Here is an 18,944-nt window from a genome sequence, read left to right as displayed (position 1 = left end):
ATTTAACTCCATATATATAAATTTAAGAAAAAGAAATAATGGAAAATATTGTTAAGTATTTTTATAAATCACTTTGAATAACAGCAATTGAAGGATACAATGTTAGTATGGGCGAGTTTTATTTCTATATAAACTTCTATAATATAGAAAATGCACAAAACAAGGAATAGGAAACATAGAAGAAAACAATTAAAAAAAAAAAACGAAGAAAGACCAAGGTGAAAAACAAAAAAAATAAACAAAAATTATGATAAAAAGCTACAGTTTTATAATGTACATTTTTATTCGCATTAACAGTTCATGTGTTTTAGCTTTTCAGTCTTTTTTACTTTCAAAAAAGGGAACATAAAAATATGAACACAACATAAATATGTATCTCTTTCTATATATATATATATATTTTTTTTTATTATACTATTTATATTGGGCTATCTGAACAAATTGCACACAAAATAGCTTTTTTTTTTTTTTGTTCATATTATGTTAAAAAAATTATTAACAGTTCATAATTTTCATTTAAAGTATAATAAACGTTTTTTTTGTCATGATGTAGTAAATTTAGGAATTCTTGCACATATTGATGCAGGAAAAACAACGATTTCAGAAGATATTTTATATAATTCGAACGAAATAAGAGTAAAGGGGAATATAAATGATCAAAATACACAATTGGATTTTCTTAAACAAGAAAGAGAAAGAGGGATAACAATAAAAACAGCTTATTCATGTTTTAAATGGAATAATATAAATGTAAATTTAATAGACACCCCTGGTCATATCGATTTTAGTAATGAAACTTTTTTATCTTTGTGTGTATCAGACAAATGTGTTATTGTTATTGATGCAAAAGAGGGGTTGCAAATTCAAACATTAAATATATTTCGTTATATAAAAGAAAATATTCCAATATATTTTTTTTTAAATAAAATGGATATAAATGAAATAGATATTGATTATAATTTTAATAGTATAAAAAATGGTTTAAGTAAAAAAAGCATACTTATAACATACCCAATTTATGAAAATAAAAAACTAAAATATATATTAGACTTGCCTTCTATGTATTTATATTACTATCCTCAAATTAAATATGGTCAAAAGTTAGCTTATAAAAAAATATCTTTAGCAAATATTTTAAAAAAATGTAACTATGAAAATATAAATAATCATTTTTTTCTCATTGAGCCATGTATAGATATAATATCCGAAACGGATAAAAATAAAGATGTTGACAATATTTTGAACATTTTAAATAATGAAATAATTGATTATATAATAAAAAAACGAGAAGAACTAGTAGAATTTTTATGCGATTTGGATAATCAAATTGAATATAAATATTTAAATAACATTCCTATAAAATATGATATCCTTAAAAATGGTTTGGTTAAATATATAAATATGAGATATATATTCCCAATATTTTCAGGAAGTGCTCTTAATTCGTATGGGGTTCATCTTCTCCTAGATTATATCACACACAATGTTAAAAGTGAAACAGATATATATTTGTCAGATAGAAAATATGAAAATATGACACTTCATCATATAAAGAATGATGAGGAAAAATGTAAAAATAATTTGAAAGTTTCTAATGGAACCATATTTAATAATATATTAAATAAAAAATATGAAATAACCAATATTTATAAAACTATTTTATTTATATTCAAATTAGTAAATGAAAAAAATGGATATAATACATTTTGTAAAGTTCTTAAAGGAAATTTATTAAAAAATTCTAAACTTTGCAATATTCGAAATCATAAATATGAATTAGTAAAAAATATTTATAAAATAAAAGCAGATCGATATATAATGATTAATGAATTAAATATGAATGATATCGGTATGATAAGAGGGTTTGAAAATATACAAGTCTGTGACATTATGTTTGAAATAAATGAAACAACAAGTTCTATGGATAAAGGAAAACTAAAGAAAGATTATATGAAAGAGGAAAAAAAATATCAAAATATTAATGATCTTGATAAAGTTGAGGTGATAAAAAATATTTCTGATAATGTTATGAACAATTGTGACAATAAATGGACAGGTAATAGTAAACTAGCCAAATTCAATGAAATATACAGAATATTTGGTAGCGAAATAAAAAATAAAGGATTATGGTACTTTTTAAAAAGTTATAAAAAAAGAATCAGTAAAAATATAATAGTTTGTACTTGTTCAATAGAACCTAAAGATTATAGAAAAGAAAAAGAATTGAAAAAAATACTAAAGGATATATGTATAGAAGATAATAGTATAATTTCATATACAGATAAAAATAATAAATTAATAATTGGGTCTATAGGTATATTAAATATTGAAGTAACATTAGATAAAATAAAAAGTGATTACAAAATTGATATTAAAACTGATGATGTTGAAATAGTACAAAAAGAATATATTTTAGGAAATTATGAAGATACTATTAAAAAAGAAATAAAAATAAATTCTAAATTTTCAAGTATATTAATTGGTTTAAGTATTAAGGAAAAAGAATTTGTAGATGTTTCAAAATATATTCAAAATATTTTAAAATGTGATGATTTATCAGAATCTTTCTCATCAACAAACAAAACAAATACCAATGTTAATTATTCATCATATGACGATAAAAATAAAAATAAAACTCCAAAATATTCTTTTATAAAAAATAATTCTGCAACATATTATAATAATTCCAAGATTCGGACGAACATAAATGATACTATTATCTTGGACTCTAATAATATTAGTGAAGTTACCAAAACAGAATCTAAATTTTCAGATACATCTGAATTATTAATAGATAGACATTTAGATAATACCGATGACATACTTAGTGAAAAAGATGAATCAGATAAAGCTGATGATTATTTATTAAATTTTAATTACGAGGATTTATTTCAAAGTACAGTATTAATTGATAAAAATGTTGAAACATATATTGAAGATTTAAAAAAAAGAGATAAAAAAAATGCAAAATTTTATGATGATATTTTAAATAGTTGTATAACTACTTTAAAAAATTGTTTAAGTAATGGATATAGAACAAATGGTAGTATTATTAGTACAGAAGTTAAAATAACAAAACTCGAAATACCTGATGATTGCACATTAGCAGTTTCTAAATATGCATGTAATGATTTATATTATCAAATAATTAGAGAAGCAAATATATGTATAGCCGAACCAATAACATTGATTCAAATACAAACTCATGAATCTTTTATTGGGGCTATAGTAAAAAATTTAGTTCAACATAAAAATGGAACTATTATACAAATAATGAAAAATAAAGAACAAAATGATTTCAAAATTATGAAAATTATTGCTCTTATTCCTGTCAAACATACCAGCAACTATGCCTCTGTTTTAAGGTCCATTTCGAGTGGGCACGCAGATTTTTTTATGACTTTCTGTGGTTATAAAAAAATGTAAATTCTTCATACAATTTCTTCACACAATTTCTTCACATAATTTCTTCACATAACTTCATATAAATTATCAATTTCATATGTACATATGTGTGCAATTTTTTCAGTTCAACGTGAAATAAAATGGAAAAGTGGCTTACACCCAAATTCTTTCAAAAATTATTTTTTTTTTTTTTTTTTTTGCAAAACCATTTTTTGTGATTTAAGAATTGGGCATGATGTCCAAATAAATACTAAACCCATTGTTCATTTTGTTACAACCTTTGATATGTTTTAGTTTTATCTTTTTATGATATATTTTTTTTTTTCTTTCTTTAAGGGCATAAATCCAATACAATAACTTCGAATGTTGCACGACGTAAAAATGTTTAAAAAATTTTATTAGTGTTTTTAATTCGAAAAATAAATTTAAAATTGCAAATATAACAAAAATAGGAAAAAATTAAAAAAAAAGTGAAAAAATAATGAAAAAATAATAAAAAAATAATGAAAAAATAATAAAAAAATAATAAAAAAATAATGAAAAAGTAATAAAAAAAATGATAAAATAAACAAAATTATATGAACCGTACATAATTTTTTTGTTCTATCTATGACACGCTTAGGTTCGCATGTTTTTAATTTTTATGTTCAATGAGCATTCATGAGTTTTGGTAAATCCACGAAGACTTGCACTGTTCACAAACTTGCATTGTTCACAAAATTGCATGGATATATATATATATATGTATGTATGTATATATATGTATGTATGCACATGCAACTTCTCAGTGTGTGCATAGTTTTGTAGGGGCTATGCACTTAAATTAACCTTTTCGCTCATTTCATTAGTATAAAAGGAATTATTATAATTTACCCATAAATTAGGGGCATAATTTAAGGACAAATTTTTTGATTGTTTTTCATAATGTTTTAGTTTGTATATATGACTATTATCTCCTTTTTTATTAGAGCTAGCTATTTTGTCTCCTGCATTTTGGCTATAATAATCCCCTTTGCATAATTGTTGTACTAAATTAATTTCTTCATTAAACATTTTATCAAATATTATATCGTTAGCTGTGTGCAAATTTGTGTTTTTCGACAAAATTAATTCTTTATATATATTAAACATATCGTCTGTAGTGTATTCATTATTATTTGTATGTACAATTTCTTCAGTCATATTTGGATAATTATTATTGTTATTCGTTGTTGTTATTGTTTTTGTTTTTGGTTTTTTTTTAAAAATATATTCCATTATTCCTTTGTAAGGTTTTAAAAAAAAGTTATCATCATTTGCATATAATAAATAATCGTTGTATCCTTTTTCTTTTATTTTATTTTTCCATTTTTTTTCGCCTTGTATTAAATAAATAATATCATCCTCCATATCATTATTTTGCATAGCTTTATTTTTGGCAATACATAAATCTTTTACAAAAATTTTGAGATCATTAAAAAGAACATTATCTTCATAAAATTCATTAAATAAATTTATTTGATCAATAATACCTTTGTCATCATTTTTTATTTTATTTTTATTTTTTTTTTTATTTTTATTATTGTTAATGGTATTATTTTTATTTTTCATTTGTAATCTATGGATCATTATATCTTTTATAATATCCATAATTTCATCTTCTATTTCTTTTTGGAAAATATTTTTTTTACTTGTTTTTTTTTTTTTTATCATTTTATCATCTTCCATTTCTTTTTTTTTCTCTTTATTTTCATCTTCATTTTTGTTTATATTTTCTTTATCTACATTACTATTCGATTCTATATTAGATTGTGAAATAGTAACACAATTATTTGTGTCTCCATTTTCAAGATCTACACTAACATAATCATTGCTACTTGCATTTGCACTGGTAGCCAAATTGTCATTATCGCTTGTATTATTTATATCTTCATCTACTTCTTTTAATATATCAGGTAATTTATTTTCAGTTATATAATAATTAATAAGATTACAAAATTTACCTATATTGATATTTTGGTTTTTTTCTTTTTCCCCCTTACCTTTATAAATATTTTTAAAGTATTCTACAACTATTTGTTTATATTCCATTTTGGGGTTTTTTTTTATTATTTTTATAATTTCTTCAATATGCATCATTTGTTCAGCTATATTATTATTATCAACATCTTTGTTCTTTTTATTATTTATACTTTTGTTTTTTTTATCTTTATCAGTTTTACCGTCTTGATTATAAAAAGTATCATCATTTCTTTCCCCATATAATTCATCTTCCCTTTTTTCGAGCAAATTTTTATTTTTTTGATTATCTGTTTCTTCTATAATTTCTGTATTATCTTTATTTTGTTTGATTTTTTTTGATAGATCTTCTTTACTTTCATTTATTTCTTTTTGTGTATCTTTTTTTTTATTTAATTTATTTTTTCCATCATCTTGTTTTTTTTTACCTTGTTTTACAATTTTCCCATCTATATTTTCAACTTCCTTTGTTACATTATCTATTTCATTAATATTTTTATCTTTTTTTACATCATCTTTTAAACTTTGTTCCTCCATTTTTTTATGACTTTGAATATCATTTTCATTTAATTTAGTAAGAGGAGTTATTGTATTCTCTTGGTTTTCAATTGTTGTGGTACCTTTTTTGTCATTCTTTTTTTTTGATACATCTTTTTTATTTTTATCAAAAAAAACATTAAATAAATTTCCTATTTTGAAGGAACTTTTTGTATTTTTTTTTTTCTCGTCTTCTTGTTCCTTTTCATTTCCTTCAATATTTTCATCATCTTTTTTTATTTCCGTTGTTTTTTTTGTGAATTCATGATTTTTATTATCTATAGTTCCATTTGGAAGTGTATTAGGAGTCGAGGTAAAGATAATTTTATTATCATCTGTATTGGTATCAATTTCGGCTGTAGTATTTGTGCCTTTTTTTTTCTTTTTCTTAGATTCGTTTTCATTTATATCTACTTCTTGGTCTATTTTTTTAATCGAACCTTCTTCCTGATTTGTTTGTTCCTTTTCACTGTTTTTTTTTTTATCTGTTTTTTTTTTTCTTTTTTTTTTTTTTTTTTCTTTTGCAGCATCCATTATAAGAGGATAATTTTCTGACATGTCATCAAGATAATACGGATCATCTTCTTCGCTAATATTTTTCTGACCATTTTTAATTCCAACTTCACTTTTATTATTATCTCCTAAATTTGAAATGCTTTGAAGAGAATTTAAATAATTTTTTTCTTTCCATTGTGCCGCCATTTTACTATTATCATCATCATTTGAAAGTTCAATGTTGTTGTTTTTTTTATCACCTTTTTGTAAATATACAGTTAAAACATCTTCACTTTTTGTTTTTTTATTTTTTTTATTAGTTTTTAATATAGAATCAGGTATTTTATCTTCTTCAATATTTTGTGTAAAATTATCCTTCATATTTTTAATAACATTTGAAAAATTTCCTTCTGAGTTCCATTTTTTTCGTTGTTTTTCTTCAACATTGTTATTTTCATTTGTTTGTTTTAATTTCAAATTATTTTTTAAATCTTCATTATTTTTATTAATTAAATCTTTGGAATTTTCTAAATTTTTAGTTTTTAATTCAGTGGATATTGTATTTTCAGTATAAGATGTAATTAACTTATTATTTTTTGTTACTTCATTAGCTGTTTCATTTTTTCCTACTATATCTGCATTTACAGCAGTGATATAATTAGTAGGTGTCGAGCTAGCCAAATTTTGTAACGGTGCATTAATATTTTTATTTTCTTCTTGCTGTTCAGGTAATTTTCCCATTTTTGTTGTATTACTGGATAAATTTACAACACTAACATTATCACCCTTTTTATTACTATCTGGTAATTTTTTAAAATAATGATATAATAAATCGTGATATATATGTTTAGGGCCATGTATATCTTCTTTAGAAAAGCTATCGATTACATTACCAAGTTCATGCAAATAAAAACACTCTTCATTTACACACGAATAATTTTTTAAAAAAGAAGAACAATATTTTGTTGTTCCAAATGAGGCTTTTAATATTTTATTATCTAACATCATACCATCAATAAAATAAATAGCATTAATAGCTTCCTTTTCATTACTATATGTTATATATGCACTAAATGATGGACCATTATATTGTGGGTTAAATGCTTGTGATTTATTTATAATTATATTTAATATTTGGCCATATTTTCCAAAATGTTCATTTTTTTTTAATATATTTTTTTTTGCATAATTTTCTGTAATTCCAATAACAAAAACTAAATTTCTTTGAACTACTCTTAAATCTTTAATTACATCTAATAAGTTATCATATTCATGTATATTATAAATATTTGAATTTTTATATAGATCACTTTTAGCGAATATAGATGAACTTGACATTCCATTTCCACTATTATTATTATTATTATTATTATTGTTATTATTATTGTTGCTATTATTATTGTTACTATTGTTAGCAGTATTATTTTCTCCTTTATTTTTATGTTGGTTTTTAGTTTTTTTTATTAATTTTTCATGAGTTTCTCTGTTATATATAAAATTTTTTTCGTCATAACTTCTTCTACATGCAGGACATTTATTACTCATGTGGTCTCGTATATAATACAAACACCATAGACATATTTGATACCCACAATCACATGGGAAAAAATTTCGATCTGTTTCATCAAGTTGCTCAACACATAAAGGGCATATTACATTATTATTATTTTCTATTGTACTTATTTGTGTGTCTTTTTCATTTGCAACCGTTTTTTTTTTTGTTATTTTATTATTACTACTTGATGTATCATTTCTTTTGGTATTTTTAATACTATCAGAAGGATACTCATTTATGTCAGTTGCATTTATTTGGTCTCCATCTTCTTCTCCTTCATCTTCTTCAAAATCTATTTCATCATCTTCAGTTTTATTATTAATGTTACTAGGGTTTTTTATTTTTTTATTGGTATTGTTATTCCATTCTTCTACTTTCCCACTTTTTTTATAATAATAGGATCTATTAAAAGTTCTTCTTAAAAACCTTTTATCATTCCCACCTCTTCTCATTTTATTCACAATGTGCTGATCTGTATTTATATTTTAGTGCCACTATATGCATATATATACATATATATACATATGCGGGTCGAATCTATTTAACTATTTTCGATTTTTTATACTGACTGACGAAACGATGTGGGTATACATTCCCAACTAAACATTTGATATCTTTTACTCACTATATATGTGCGCATATGGAAATAAATACAAGTTTTGGTTCCACCAAATTCTTGTAAAATCAAAAAAAAAAAAAAAAAAAAAAAATCAGTAAATGGAAAAATGGCAAGCAATACGAAACAATATTAATGGGAATACTTAAGAGAAGGAAAAAATTTCCTTATATTAATATTCGTTAACTTTTGTAATTTATTACATCCCTATTTCTGCTGATATTATTTATTAGTATTGTATGTTTAGTAATTTCCCTACTCATTTTGACTGCCAATAAATAGGCGCCTAAGAGAAAGTACTATATATACAAATATATATAATAATAGAAAAAGGAAAATTGAAGATAACCCCACAAATATAAATAAATAAATAGCTATACAAAAGGAAAAAAAAAAAAAAAAAAGTATATAAGCTTATAATGAGATTGATTTAATACATATTATTATTATTGTTATATTCAAATTTATCTGAAAATATATGACTATATCTGCTTATATGTATATATGACGAAATAGTCATTTTTGGGAACCATGTAACGAATAAATTGATAAATAACAAATTAAAAAAAAAAAAAAAAAAAAGAATATTTTAACATGAAGTTTCAAATTAACAATTTAAAAAATATAATTTTTATAATTAATGATGCTAAAATTAATTCTATCATCAGTTTGAAGGGAATATATTATATACATACATATATATATATATATTATAATATATATAATGCATTATTAATATATGTACATAAAAAGGCAATAAATTGTTTCAGATTATTTCTCTTTAAATATGTAAATACATAATGCTGATTAAGTATAAAATTATATTGAATTAATTTGGCACGAATTATTATATAAATAAACAAATAAATGTTTGTATATCTTTTTTTTGTTTCCCATTATTAGTTAATAAAACTTATTGCAACGAACTTGAAAATTGGTTCTTATACATAAAGTACGTATACATGTATTTGCTTGCTTACTAAAAGAATGTATTAGTATATTCCTTTTTCATAATTATGTTTTTTTTTTTTTTTTAAAAAGGATAAAATTTCACTGAACTTGGCATTTTTATTAACATGCTAACATATTTTTTTGTTTAAAAAGGTAATAAGGGAATTATGAAAAAATATAATATACTGCTGCTATATATGGATAATTAATGTTATGCTTAATTATATGTACAATATGTGTAAGCATGTATATATAAATGTTTCCTACTTATTTTTATTTAATATAACATGAAAAGGAACATAAATATTGTAGGAAAAAAAATAGTTTACAATTGGGCATGAAAATAAAACCGCTTACAATTTGGCATTAAAATAAAACAAAATTAAGAAATTTTTTTTTTTTTTTTTTTTTTTAAATGGGAAATATATTCCTTATTTATGGTTTTATTCTATAATTTGTGGCATTATGCTAGACATATAATTTACTTTGTCATTTTCATATTTTAAAAACATAAATTTTTAAAGCTGTGATAAAAAAGGCAACTAGGCTTGTGTATGCAATGTGTTATTGCACATGTATGTATAATATATGCATATGTACATAATATATACTTGGCTAAATTGGTGGAAAAAATAAACTATCATTATAGTCTTATAAGGAATAAACTTAAGAATATTCAATAGGCATTAAATATTTTTGTATTTATTCTTGTATAACACTATTGGTGATACTTGCTGTGTATATATATGTGTGTGTTTTCCCTTATAAAAAAAAAATAGACAATAAATAAATATTTGCATAATATCATATTTTGAAATTATTTAACCATTCTGGGTTTATGGTAAAATAAAAAGGTCGTATACAAAATTTTATAATAATAAAAATTAAATAATTTTTCCTTATATAATTTTTTTATATATACATAATTATATTTTCATAATTTTTTTTTCCAATATAAATTAATATATAAAAAAAATATATTTTTTATAATTATAAGAAAGCTGTTTTATTATTCTTTTATATTTTAATGTCCTTTAAAAATATTTATGCAACTGTTGCAGTATTATTTATTCTCCATATTTTAGGTTTATGTTCATTTTTTTCCATTGTTTTAGTTCATTACATTATTGGCTTATTATTTATATATCATGTACACAATATATATTTCATACCTTGTTTCACATTATAACTTTTTAGTCATTTTCATTTTTCGAGCTTATTTCATATTCACATATTTATGCATAATAATTTTGTTGCCCTATATGTACAAGACAATAAAATTTAGCTGTTTTAGCGTACCTTGTTGAAAGAAAAAAAAAAACAAAAAAAATACACATATTTACATGTACATGTGCACACGCGTGGTTGCATAAGTCCGCTCTCGATTTTTCTATTTGAAAGATTGTTGCCCAAACTTCCGATTATAATGTATGGGCATATATGCTTGTATTTTCATGTAATACATTTATTAAGTTTTGTTAAGCTATCTCTTTGTTTATTTCCAATATAACTAAACACTAAAAGGGAAAATAACAAACACATTTGGTTGTAGTAAAAAGTTGGCAATTATAGTTTTGGAAATGTAATAAATATCTCTTTCCATATAAAATTAAAAATAGTTATAAGACTTATTATTCTTAGATTATAAATTGCATACTAAAATTATATTATTAGACACCAAAAAATACAAGGAATATATTTAAAATAGTGGAAAATCGGCATTACAGATTCGAAACTTGTTTTATTTTTAAATATAATTTTAGAAAAATAAAACTATAAGTTGTTGGAAAGTTATATATACATATGCATGTATACTCTATTAATATTATATAGAATCACAAAGATTTAATAAGAAACTATTTTTTTCTTTCACAAAATGGAAGTTAATTGTAGCCCAAAATATCATGAGACACATCTAAATTTGATGAATAACCAAAACAATAAAACTTTTTTTAAAAATTATAACTATCAAAATGTAAATACAATAGAAGATGGAGAAAAAAAAAAAAATTTTTTTTTAGGAAAATTGAGTATATACAAAAAGTTAAAATATCTTAAGTTTTGTAAATTATATATTAAAAAGGGAAAAAGACAACGAATATTTATTAATATATTTTTTTTTTTTTTTTTTTTATTAATATTATATATATGCTATAACAAAATAAATAATATCAAAACTATTTTTTTAATTGGCTTAATTTTTTATAGTTTATATTTTTTATTACTTTCTTTATATATGTTTAGTACAATAATGAATAGTGAAAATGAAAATTATGAAATTATAAAAGATACTGAAAATATGTCTAAAAAAAATAAGTTAATTGAAATGCCACCAAATGGAATGTATTTGCAATGCTCTCCTAATAACTTTTCATATAATACAAACGATAAATATTATAAAACATATGAAAATTGTTATATAAAAATAAGTCATGAAAACGGTAATAATAATATGTCCCAATATGACTATATAGATGGTAACAACAAAATTGGCAAAATTGGCAAAATTGGCAAAATTGGCAAAATTGACAAAATTGACAAAATTGGCAAAATTGGCAAAATTGACAAACTTGATGATGATGAAATTGTTTCCATTGAAAGCATAGCAAAACCAATAAAAGAAGGTGCAGAAGGTTTTTTTGCAGTTCAATATAACTATATTTTTAAGGTATCTATTTTTTTTACACTTTTAATTTTATTATTACATATACTTAGAGGAAATTATATGAAATTTCCACAGGAATTTGGAAATAAACAAAATAATTCTATTTTAGATACATGTATTTTAAATAGTGACACAAACAATTGTTATGTTGTTATATCTCCATTATCATATGGTCTTATAACTTGTGTTTCATTTTTATTAGGGGCTATATGTAGTTCATTAGCAGCTTATAGTGGAATTTATGTTTCAGTAAGAGCTAATATGAAAGTATCGAAAGCAGCTACATATTCATATAATAAAACTTTGGTAACATGTTTTAGAAGTGGGACAGTAAGTGCTATTGTTAATGTATCTTTAGTAATATTTGGTATTTCATTATTGTTATTAATAGTAAATATATTATACCCAACTATATCTTTTACAAAATATCCTACCATGATTGTGGGTTATGGTTTTGGATCATCCTTAGTTGCAATGTTATATCAATTAGCTGGTGGTATATATACAAAGGCTGCAGATATAGGTGCTGATTTAGTAGGGAAGATTGAAAAAAATATTCCAGAAGATGATGCAAGAAATCCAGCAGTTATAGCTGATTTAGTGGGTGATAATGTTGGTGACTGTGCAGGTCAATGTGCTGATTTATTTGAATCAATATCTGCTGAAATTATTGCGTCTATGATATTAGGGGGTGCATTATGTGAAAATAATATTATCTCGGATTCGGTTTGTAGTTATTTTGTTTTATTTCCTTTATTTATACATTCAATGGATTTATTTGTATCAACAATAGGGTCATATTTAGTTTACACAAAAAAGGATAATCTGCTATTAGGGGGTGGTAAAAAAAGTTTTGAAAAAAATAATTTTGAAAAAAATAATTTGAGTCTCAATTTGAATGAAATAACTTCAGAAAATTTAGAAGATCCGTTAAAAATTATGTTAAAAGCATATTTTATAACTTGTGCTTTTTCTATTTTAGGATTTTCTTTATTATGTAAATTTTTATTCAGTAGCGTTGGTAGTGTCACAAATATTGAAGATGGAAATTATAATACAACAAAAGGAAATGCATGGATTTATTTTTCAATATGTGGAATTATTGGAATGACTTGTTCATATTTATTTGTCATATCTACACGATATTATACAGATTCATCTTATCCAAAAGTTAAAAAGATAGCACATGCATCTTTAAGTGGACCCGCCACAAATATAATAGCTGGGTTATATGTTGGGCTTGAATCGACATTTTTTCCGATTATAATTATATGTATATCATTGTTATCTTCCTATTATTTAGGAATACAGAGTAATATAAAAAATGGGAATGATGTGATAAATGGTTTATATGGTACATCTATTGCAACAATGGGAATGTTATCAACATCTGTTTTTATATTAAGTATGTCAAATTTTGGACCAATAGCTGACAATGCAGGAGGAATTGCAGAAATGTCTAAACAACCTGAATATGTAAGGACAATAACAGATAAGTTAGATGTAGTTGGAAATGTAACGAAAGCCAATACAAAGGGATATAGTGTCGGTTCTGCTGCACTTGCATGTTTTTTATTATTTTCAGCATTTCTTAGTGAAGTGTCTGATATATCAGGAACAACTTTTGCAACTGTAGACATTGCATTACCAGAAGTATTTATAGGAGGTATTTTGGGTTCTGCAATTGTTTTTTTATTTGCTGGATGGTCGTTAGATGCAGTTGGAAATACAGCAGAAGAAGTTTTAAAAGAAGTTAGAAGACAGTTTAATGAACATCCAGGAATTTTATCATACAATGAAAAACCAGATTATCATAAATGTGTATATATAATAAGTAAAAGAGCATTAAGTGAAACATTTAAACCTGGAATGTTAGGTATTTTAGCTCCTATAATAATAGGTATTTTATTTAAATTTATAGGAATTTTACAAAATAATAAATTATTAGGAGCACAAGTTATGGCTTCTTTTATAATGTTTTCAACTTCTACTGGTATACTTATGGCTTTATTTCTAAATAATTCTGGTGGGGCTTGGGACAATGCAAAGAAATATATAGAAACCGGTATATATGGTGGGAAAAATAGTCCAGCTCATATTTCTAGTGTTATAGGAGATACTGTTGGAGATCCATGTAAAGATACTGCTGGACCTTCTATACATGTTCTTATAAAATTAATTTCAACAATAACCATGGTAAATTATTTTATTTATTTTACATTTGTATATATAATAAAAATAATATTATTAACATGAAGATTTATTATGTTCCTTTTATTTTAGGAATTTACATATTCTCTTCATGTATTTATATTTTTTTTTGTAGGTGATAACCCCTCTAATAGCTTCAAGACCAAACAAATAATTTGCAATAAATTAAATTTTTTTTTTTTTTTTCCAAAAAATTAATTATTTTCATAGTCTTATTATGTGTAATAAATGGGCATATAAGGCACAATTTGTGCTTTGCCGTTTTGCCGTTTAGTATTGTTTACCGTTTTGCTACTCTGCCGTTTTGTCGCTTAATATTGCCGTTTTCTACTTTACTTGTTTGCCATTTTTTATGATAAATAAAAAAAACATAAAGCATATTTGCCTATACCTTTACCGCATATTAAATTAATTTTTTATCAACAATACATTGTTAATATGAACAAATAAAATGGCAAAACTTAAACCATATTTTTTACATTGGGAATGGTGGTTTAGTTATTACTATAAAGGCAACATTTTTAAAATAAATTAAATTGAACAAATTTTCCTAAATTTAAAATATATTTTACAATTTGTTGGAGAAAATAATTTACTAAATGTGCAATTGTGTATGCAAAATGGTTCATAATAATCTCTATCAGCCAATTCTACAAATGTATATGTATATGTATATATTTATGACCATTTGAAAAAAAGCTGGGACTATACAAGCCGTCTAATATATACACATATACATAATACACTTATTGTACGCACTTATTGTACGCATTTATTATGTACGTGTGTAATATTATATATTGTCAAAATATAATGATGGTCGAATAAATGCAAAGGTTAGCAAATGAAATAAAGACATTTCAGGGAAATTTATTTGTTTGTTTATTTATTTGGCTAAATTGTTAGTGTGGATTATATTTTTTTTAACCTCTTAAATTAAAAAAAATATAATTGATATTTAAATATAATAAAAAGTGAAAACATATTTAATCTGCGTTTTTTATTAAATATTATTAATGTGTAAATTTTCTGAAAAATAAGAATAAGTTTTGTTTACCATTATACATATATATATATTGCTTGTTTCATTTTTTACTAATTAATTTTTTTTTAGTTTTTACATGCATTATTTTATGTCCCAAACAATGAAGCTTAATATTGGAAAGTGGCTTATAGTATTTTTTTATTATTTTTCAATATAAATAAAACACACACATATATATAATATATCTTGGTTAGACAATGATATAATTATTACATGTTTTTTTTTTAAAACATTATATAAATTTCGATTTATTTATTTATTTATTTTCGACGAGTCAAGGGTGATGGTATTATATAACTTCTCTAATGTTGTGGCAACGGACTCGAGTGCAAACAATTTACATATTTATGTAATATATACAATTATAAAAAAAAAAAAAAAAAAAAAAAAAAAAAACATCAAATTAATATCGAATTTAAACACTAGCTGTATATTTATTTAATTTTGTTCGTTTTTAAAAAAAAAAAAATCATTAAAAATTTATAACAAAAATTGTAATAAACCTTTTTTTTATTTTTTCAAAAAGCTTACATATATTATTTTTTCACTTCAATTTCATTCTGTTTTTTATTATAATAAAACTATATATTTTTTATTTTTTAATTTTTTATTTTATTATTTTTTATTTTTTTTCCCCAAAGACAATTTTCAGCCCAATTTTTTATATGTATAATATAACACTACAAATAATTTATATATATATAAATAAATAATTAGTATTATATATTTTAAAAAAATATTTATAAGCCCATCCTAAAAATAATCATATTTAAGAATAAAAATAAGCTAAAATTGAGGTTAAAAAAGAAAAATGGTCCATACAAATAAAGATAAAAATATTCGTCTAGAAAGACATAGTGCAGGAAAAACCCCAGCATATGGAGATTCAAGTGTACGTTCTGGGGCTGGAAAATATAACTGGGGTAAGAAATTGTCTATATATTAAAATGTGAACAAAAATATCTATAATTTATTTGCCACGCTGAATATATACACACACACACATACATGCTTACATACGTACATGTAGGAAACACGACCTCTGAAATCCGTGCTTTGGATTCCAAGCCAATTGATGAAGGTGACCCTATGTATGATAGTGAACATGAACGAATTAGCAAATAAATGGAATATTATAATATGTTAAACTTTTCTAAAAAGTACTCATAATTTTTTTTTTTTTTATCATCCGTTCTATCCGATTATTTATACCGTACACACCAATTTGCATACCTAATTTGCATACATAATTTTTTTTTGGTAATAATGTGAAAAAAAAATGTGCATAGTTAGTATTTATGTGAACCGTTTTATGAGGAAGCATATATGTAGTACGATCCGGCATTGACAGAACGGGTTATATTTGATAAAAACATAAACTAGTTGTTTGTCAGTTTGATATAACAAAATATATAAATCGAAAAAGATAAATATGATATGTATATGTATATATATCATGTGTATGTACATGTCTATGCACATGTCTATGCACATGTATATGCACATGAATATATTTCCATATGAGACGGAATAAAAAATGTTAAAAGCCACTTATTTTTTAGTTGATAAATATAATTTTTATCGCATATCTTGTGACAATCAAAATATAGAATCACAACTAGATTCTTCATCTGAAAAAACATCATCATTTTTGCTTTTGACAATTTCTTTAAATATTATTGAGGATGCACTATTTTTGGTAACTGGTATTATAACATTTAACAAGGCATATTTTTCCAAATATTGTGATATCACTTTTGACGATTTATAGTAAAAAGGAAAACGTATAGTGAAACTTTTATATGGTGGATTATATCCGGTCGGGAAAAGTGGCGATCTAAAAAAAAAAAAAAAAAAAAAAAAAATATATACATATGTATATATATAACTATTTTGGGAAACAAAAGTTATACACGTTTGTGCCTCATTTAGATATAGTTTTTATCTGTCTCACTTTTTAAAAAGGATTTTTAAGCATTCATCACTTATGTAAATATTTAAAAATTGGCTAATGGGGAAAATGTTAATTAAATTGTTCATATTACGTTGGGCGAAAATAAAAAAAGGGAGGTGAATTTGAATAATACAAATAGTGTTATCAATTTGTTCATATAATAAAAAATCATCATCTAAATCAACATTATAATCATTTAAAAAAGATCGAAAATTTGTATTATAATTTTTTTTTTTTTCATTATTATTTAAAAATGGGGGTTTAAAATCAAAACCATAAATTGCATTGTCTAGCGGGAACATACGTATGTAAGGTATATAAAATTTATTCATTTTTTTATATTTTTCTTCTAATACATTTTTATTAACAAACCACATATCCCATTGTGGTTCTTTTATTGTTAACATTTTTTCTATATTAATTGCTTTATCTTCATTTTCTTTATTATTACTGTTCATATTTTTTTCGCTCTTTTCACCTTCTTCTACAATTTCAAACTTATGTTGTTGGTCATCTTTTATAAATTGATCCTCTGGGTAATTACCTGTCTCGGGAAAAAATGTATCATAATAAATTATGAATGGCAACTATGATATGGATAAATGTGCATGTAAAAATGATAACATCAAGAAAATTGTTCTCTATATGAGACCAAATTATGTTTTTAGTCAGAGATTGACATGTATATATATATATATATATATATATATATGTTTTTTTTTTTTTTTTTTTTTTTTTTTTTTTTTTTTTCAACTTACCTTTATATTTATGATCAGGAAAGAAAAACAAATTTGAACATGTTTCTGTTTTGTATTTATTTTTGATAGCTGCCTGAACTAATTCAGCTATTATTTTTTTTAAATGAGAATCAGTTTTACTTTGTGTAACAATTTTTGTGTTAAGAACAATATCATAAGTCTTATATTTATTCCCTTTTTTATCTTCTTTGTTTTTTTCTTCACCTATACTTAAAGGTATTCTTAATCCCTCTTCATTGTTTAGGTCAGGAATTTTTTTAAAATGAAATTCTGAAATTAAATTAGAAGAACATATATTAAAATAAACTTTTTCTCCATTTTTATCATATGTCTTTATCACATAACCTTTTTGTGGACTTATTTTAATTGTTTTTTTATTTTTTACTAAATTATTTATATTTTCTGAATTAAATTCAAAATTTTTATTTGGCTGTTGAAAATAGTACTGGTAAATTTTTTCCATGTTAGCTATTTATTAAATCTATACATGTGCATGTACGTATATATGACAATGAAGAAACAAAGAACAATAATATGTTTGTATTCCCAAATTATAAAAAAGTATATAAAAAAAAATGAATAATAATAATATGAGCTTATTTAATTGTCTATCTTATAAAATATTTTGAATGTATAAAATTGGTAAATTAGTGAAATTCACAAAAAACTATCAGAATAATTTGAATGGAATTACCAACTAAACAATTATGCATGACTATTTATTTTTATATTTTTCTTATATAAAATATATTAC

At 22.9% G+C, this 18,944-nt stretch overlaps 5 protein-coding genes across 5 annotated transcripts; 3 read left to right on the top strand and 2 right to left on the bottom strand.

Moving 5' to 3' along the window:
- Positions 1-480: 480 nt before the first annotated feature.
- PY17X_1452500 (tetracycline resistance protein TetM) lies at positions 481-3,426 on the top strand (the record flags this gene model as incomplete). Its single annotated transcript, XM_722929.2, has 1 exon — positions 481-3,426. One exon carries the CDS (start codon positions 481-483, stop codon positions 3,424-3,426), a length of 2,946 nt encoding a protein of 981 aa, XP_728022.2.
- Positions 3,427-4,215: 789 nt separating this feature from the next.
- Positions 4,216-8,442, bottom strand: PY17X_1452400 (CCR4-NOT transcription complex subunit 4, putative; the record flags this gene model as incomplete). The annotated part of the gene is made up of 1 exon (XM_022957663.1): positions 4,216-8,442. One exon carries the CDS (start codon positions 8,440-8,442, stop codon positions 4,216-4,218), a length of 4,227 nt encoding a protein of 1,408 aa, XP_022813016.1.
- A 2,991-nt stretch (positions 8,443-11,433) lies between these two features.
- On the top strand, positions 11,434-14,587 carry PY17X_1452300 (inorganic pyrophosphatase, putative; the record flags this gene model as incomplete). Its single annotated transcript, XM_719882.1, has 2 exons — positions 11,434-14,418; positions 14,549-14,587. 2 exons carry the CDS (start codon positions 11,434-11,436, stop codon positions 14,585-14,587), a joined length of 3,024 nt encoding a protein of 1,007 aa, XP_724975.1.
- Positions 14,588-16,289: 1,702 nt separating this feature from the next.
- On the top strand, positions 16,290-16,603 carry PY17X_1452200 (conserved protein, unknown function; the record flags this gene model as incomplete). The annotated part of the gene is made up of 2 exons (XM_719841.1): positions 16,290-16,401; positions 16,509-16,603. The coding sequence occupies 2 exons, from the start codon at positions 16,290-16,292 to the stop codon at positions 16,601-16,603; spliced, it is 207 nt and encodes a 68-aa protein (XP_724934.1).
- Positions 16,604-17,077: 474 nt separating this feature from the next.
- Positions 17,078-18,653, bottom strand: PY17X_1452100 (PIH1 domain-containing protein, putative; the record flags this gene model as incomplete). Its single annotated transcript, XM_022957662.1, has 3 exons — positions 17,078-17,315; positions 17,433-17,976; positions 18,191-18,653. 3 exons carry the CDS (start codon positions 18,651-18,653, stop codon positions 17,078-17,080), a joined length of 1,245 nt encoding a protein of 414 aa, XP_022813015.1.
- Between the last annotated feature and the right edge of the window lie 291 nt (positions 18,654-18,944).

This window comes from Plasmodium yoelii (genome assembly GCF_900002385.2).
Source record: "Plasmodium yoelii strain 17X genome assembly, chromosome: 14".
NCBI classification, from domain to species: Eukaryota; Apicomplexa; class Aconoidasida; order Haemosporida; family Plasmodiidae; genus Plasmodium; species Plasmodium yoelii.
This window is presented reverse-complemented; position numbering and strand designations above follow the sequence as displayed.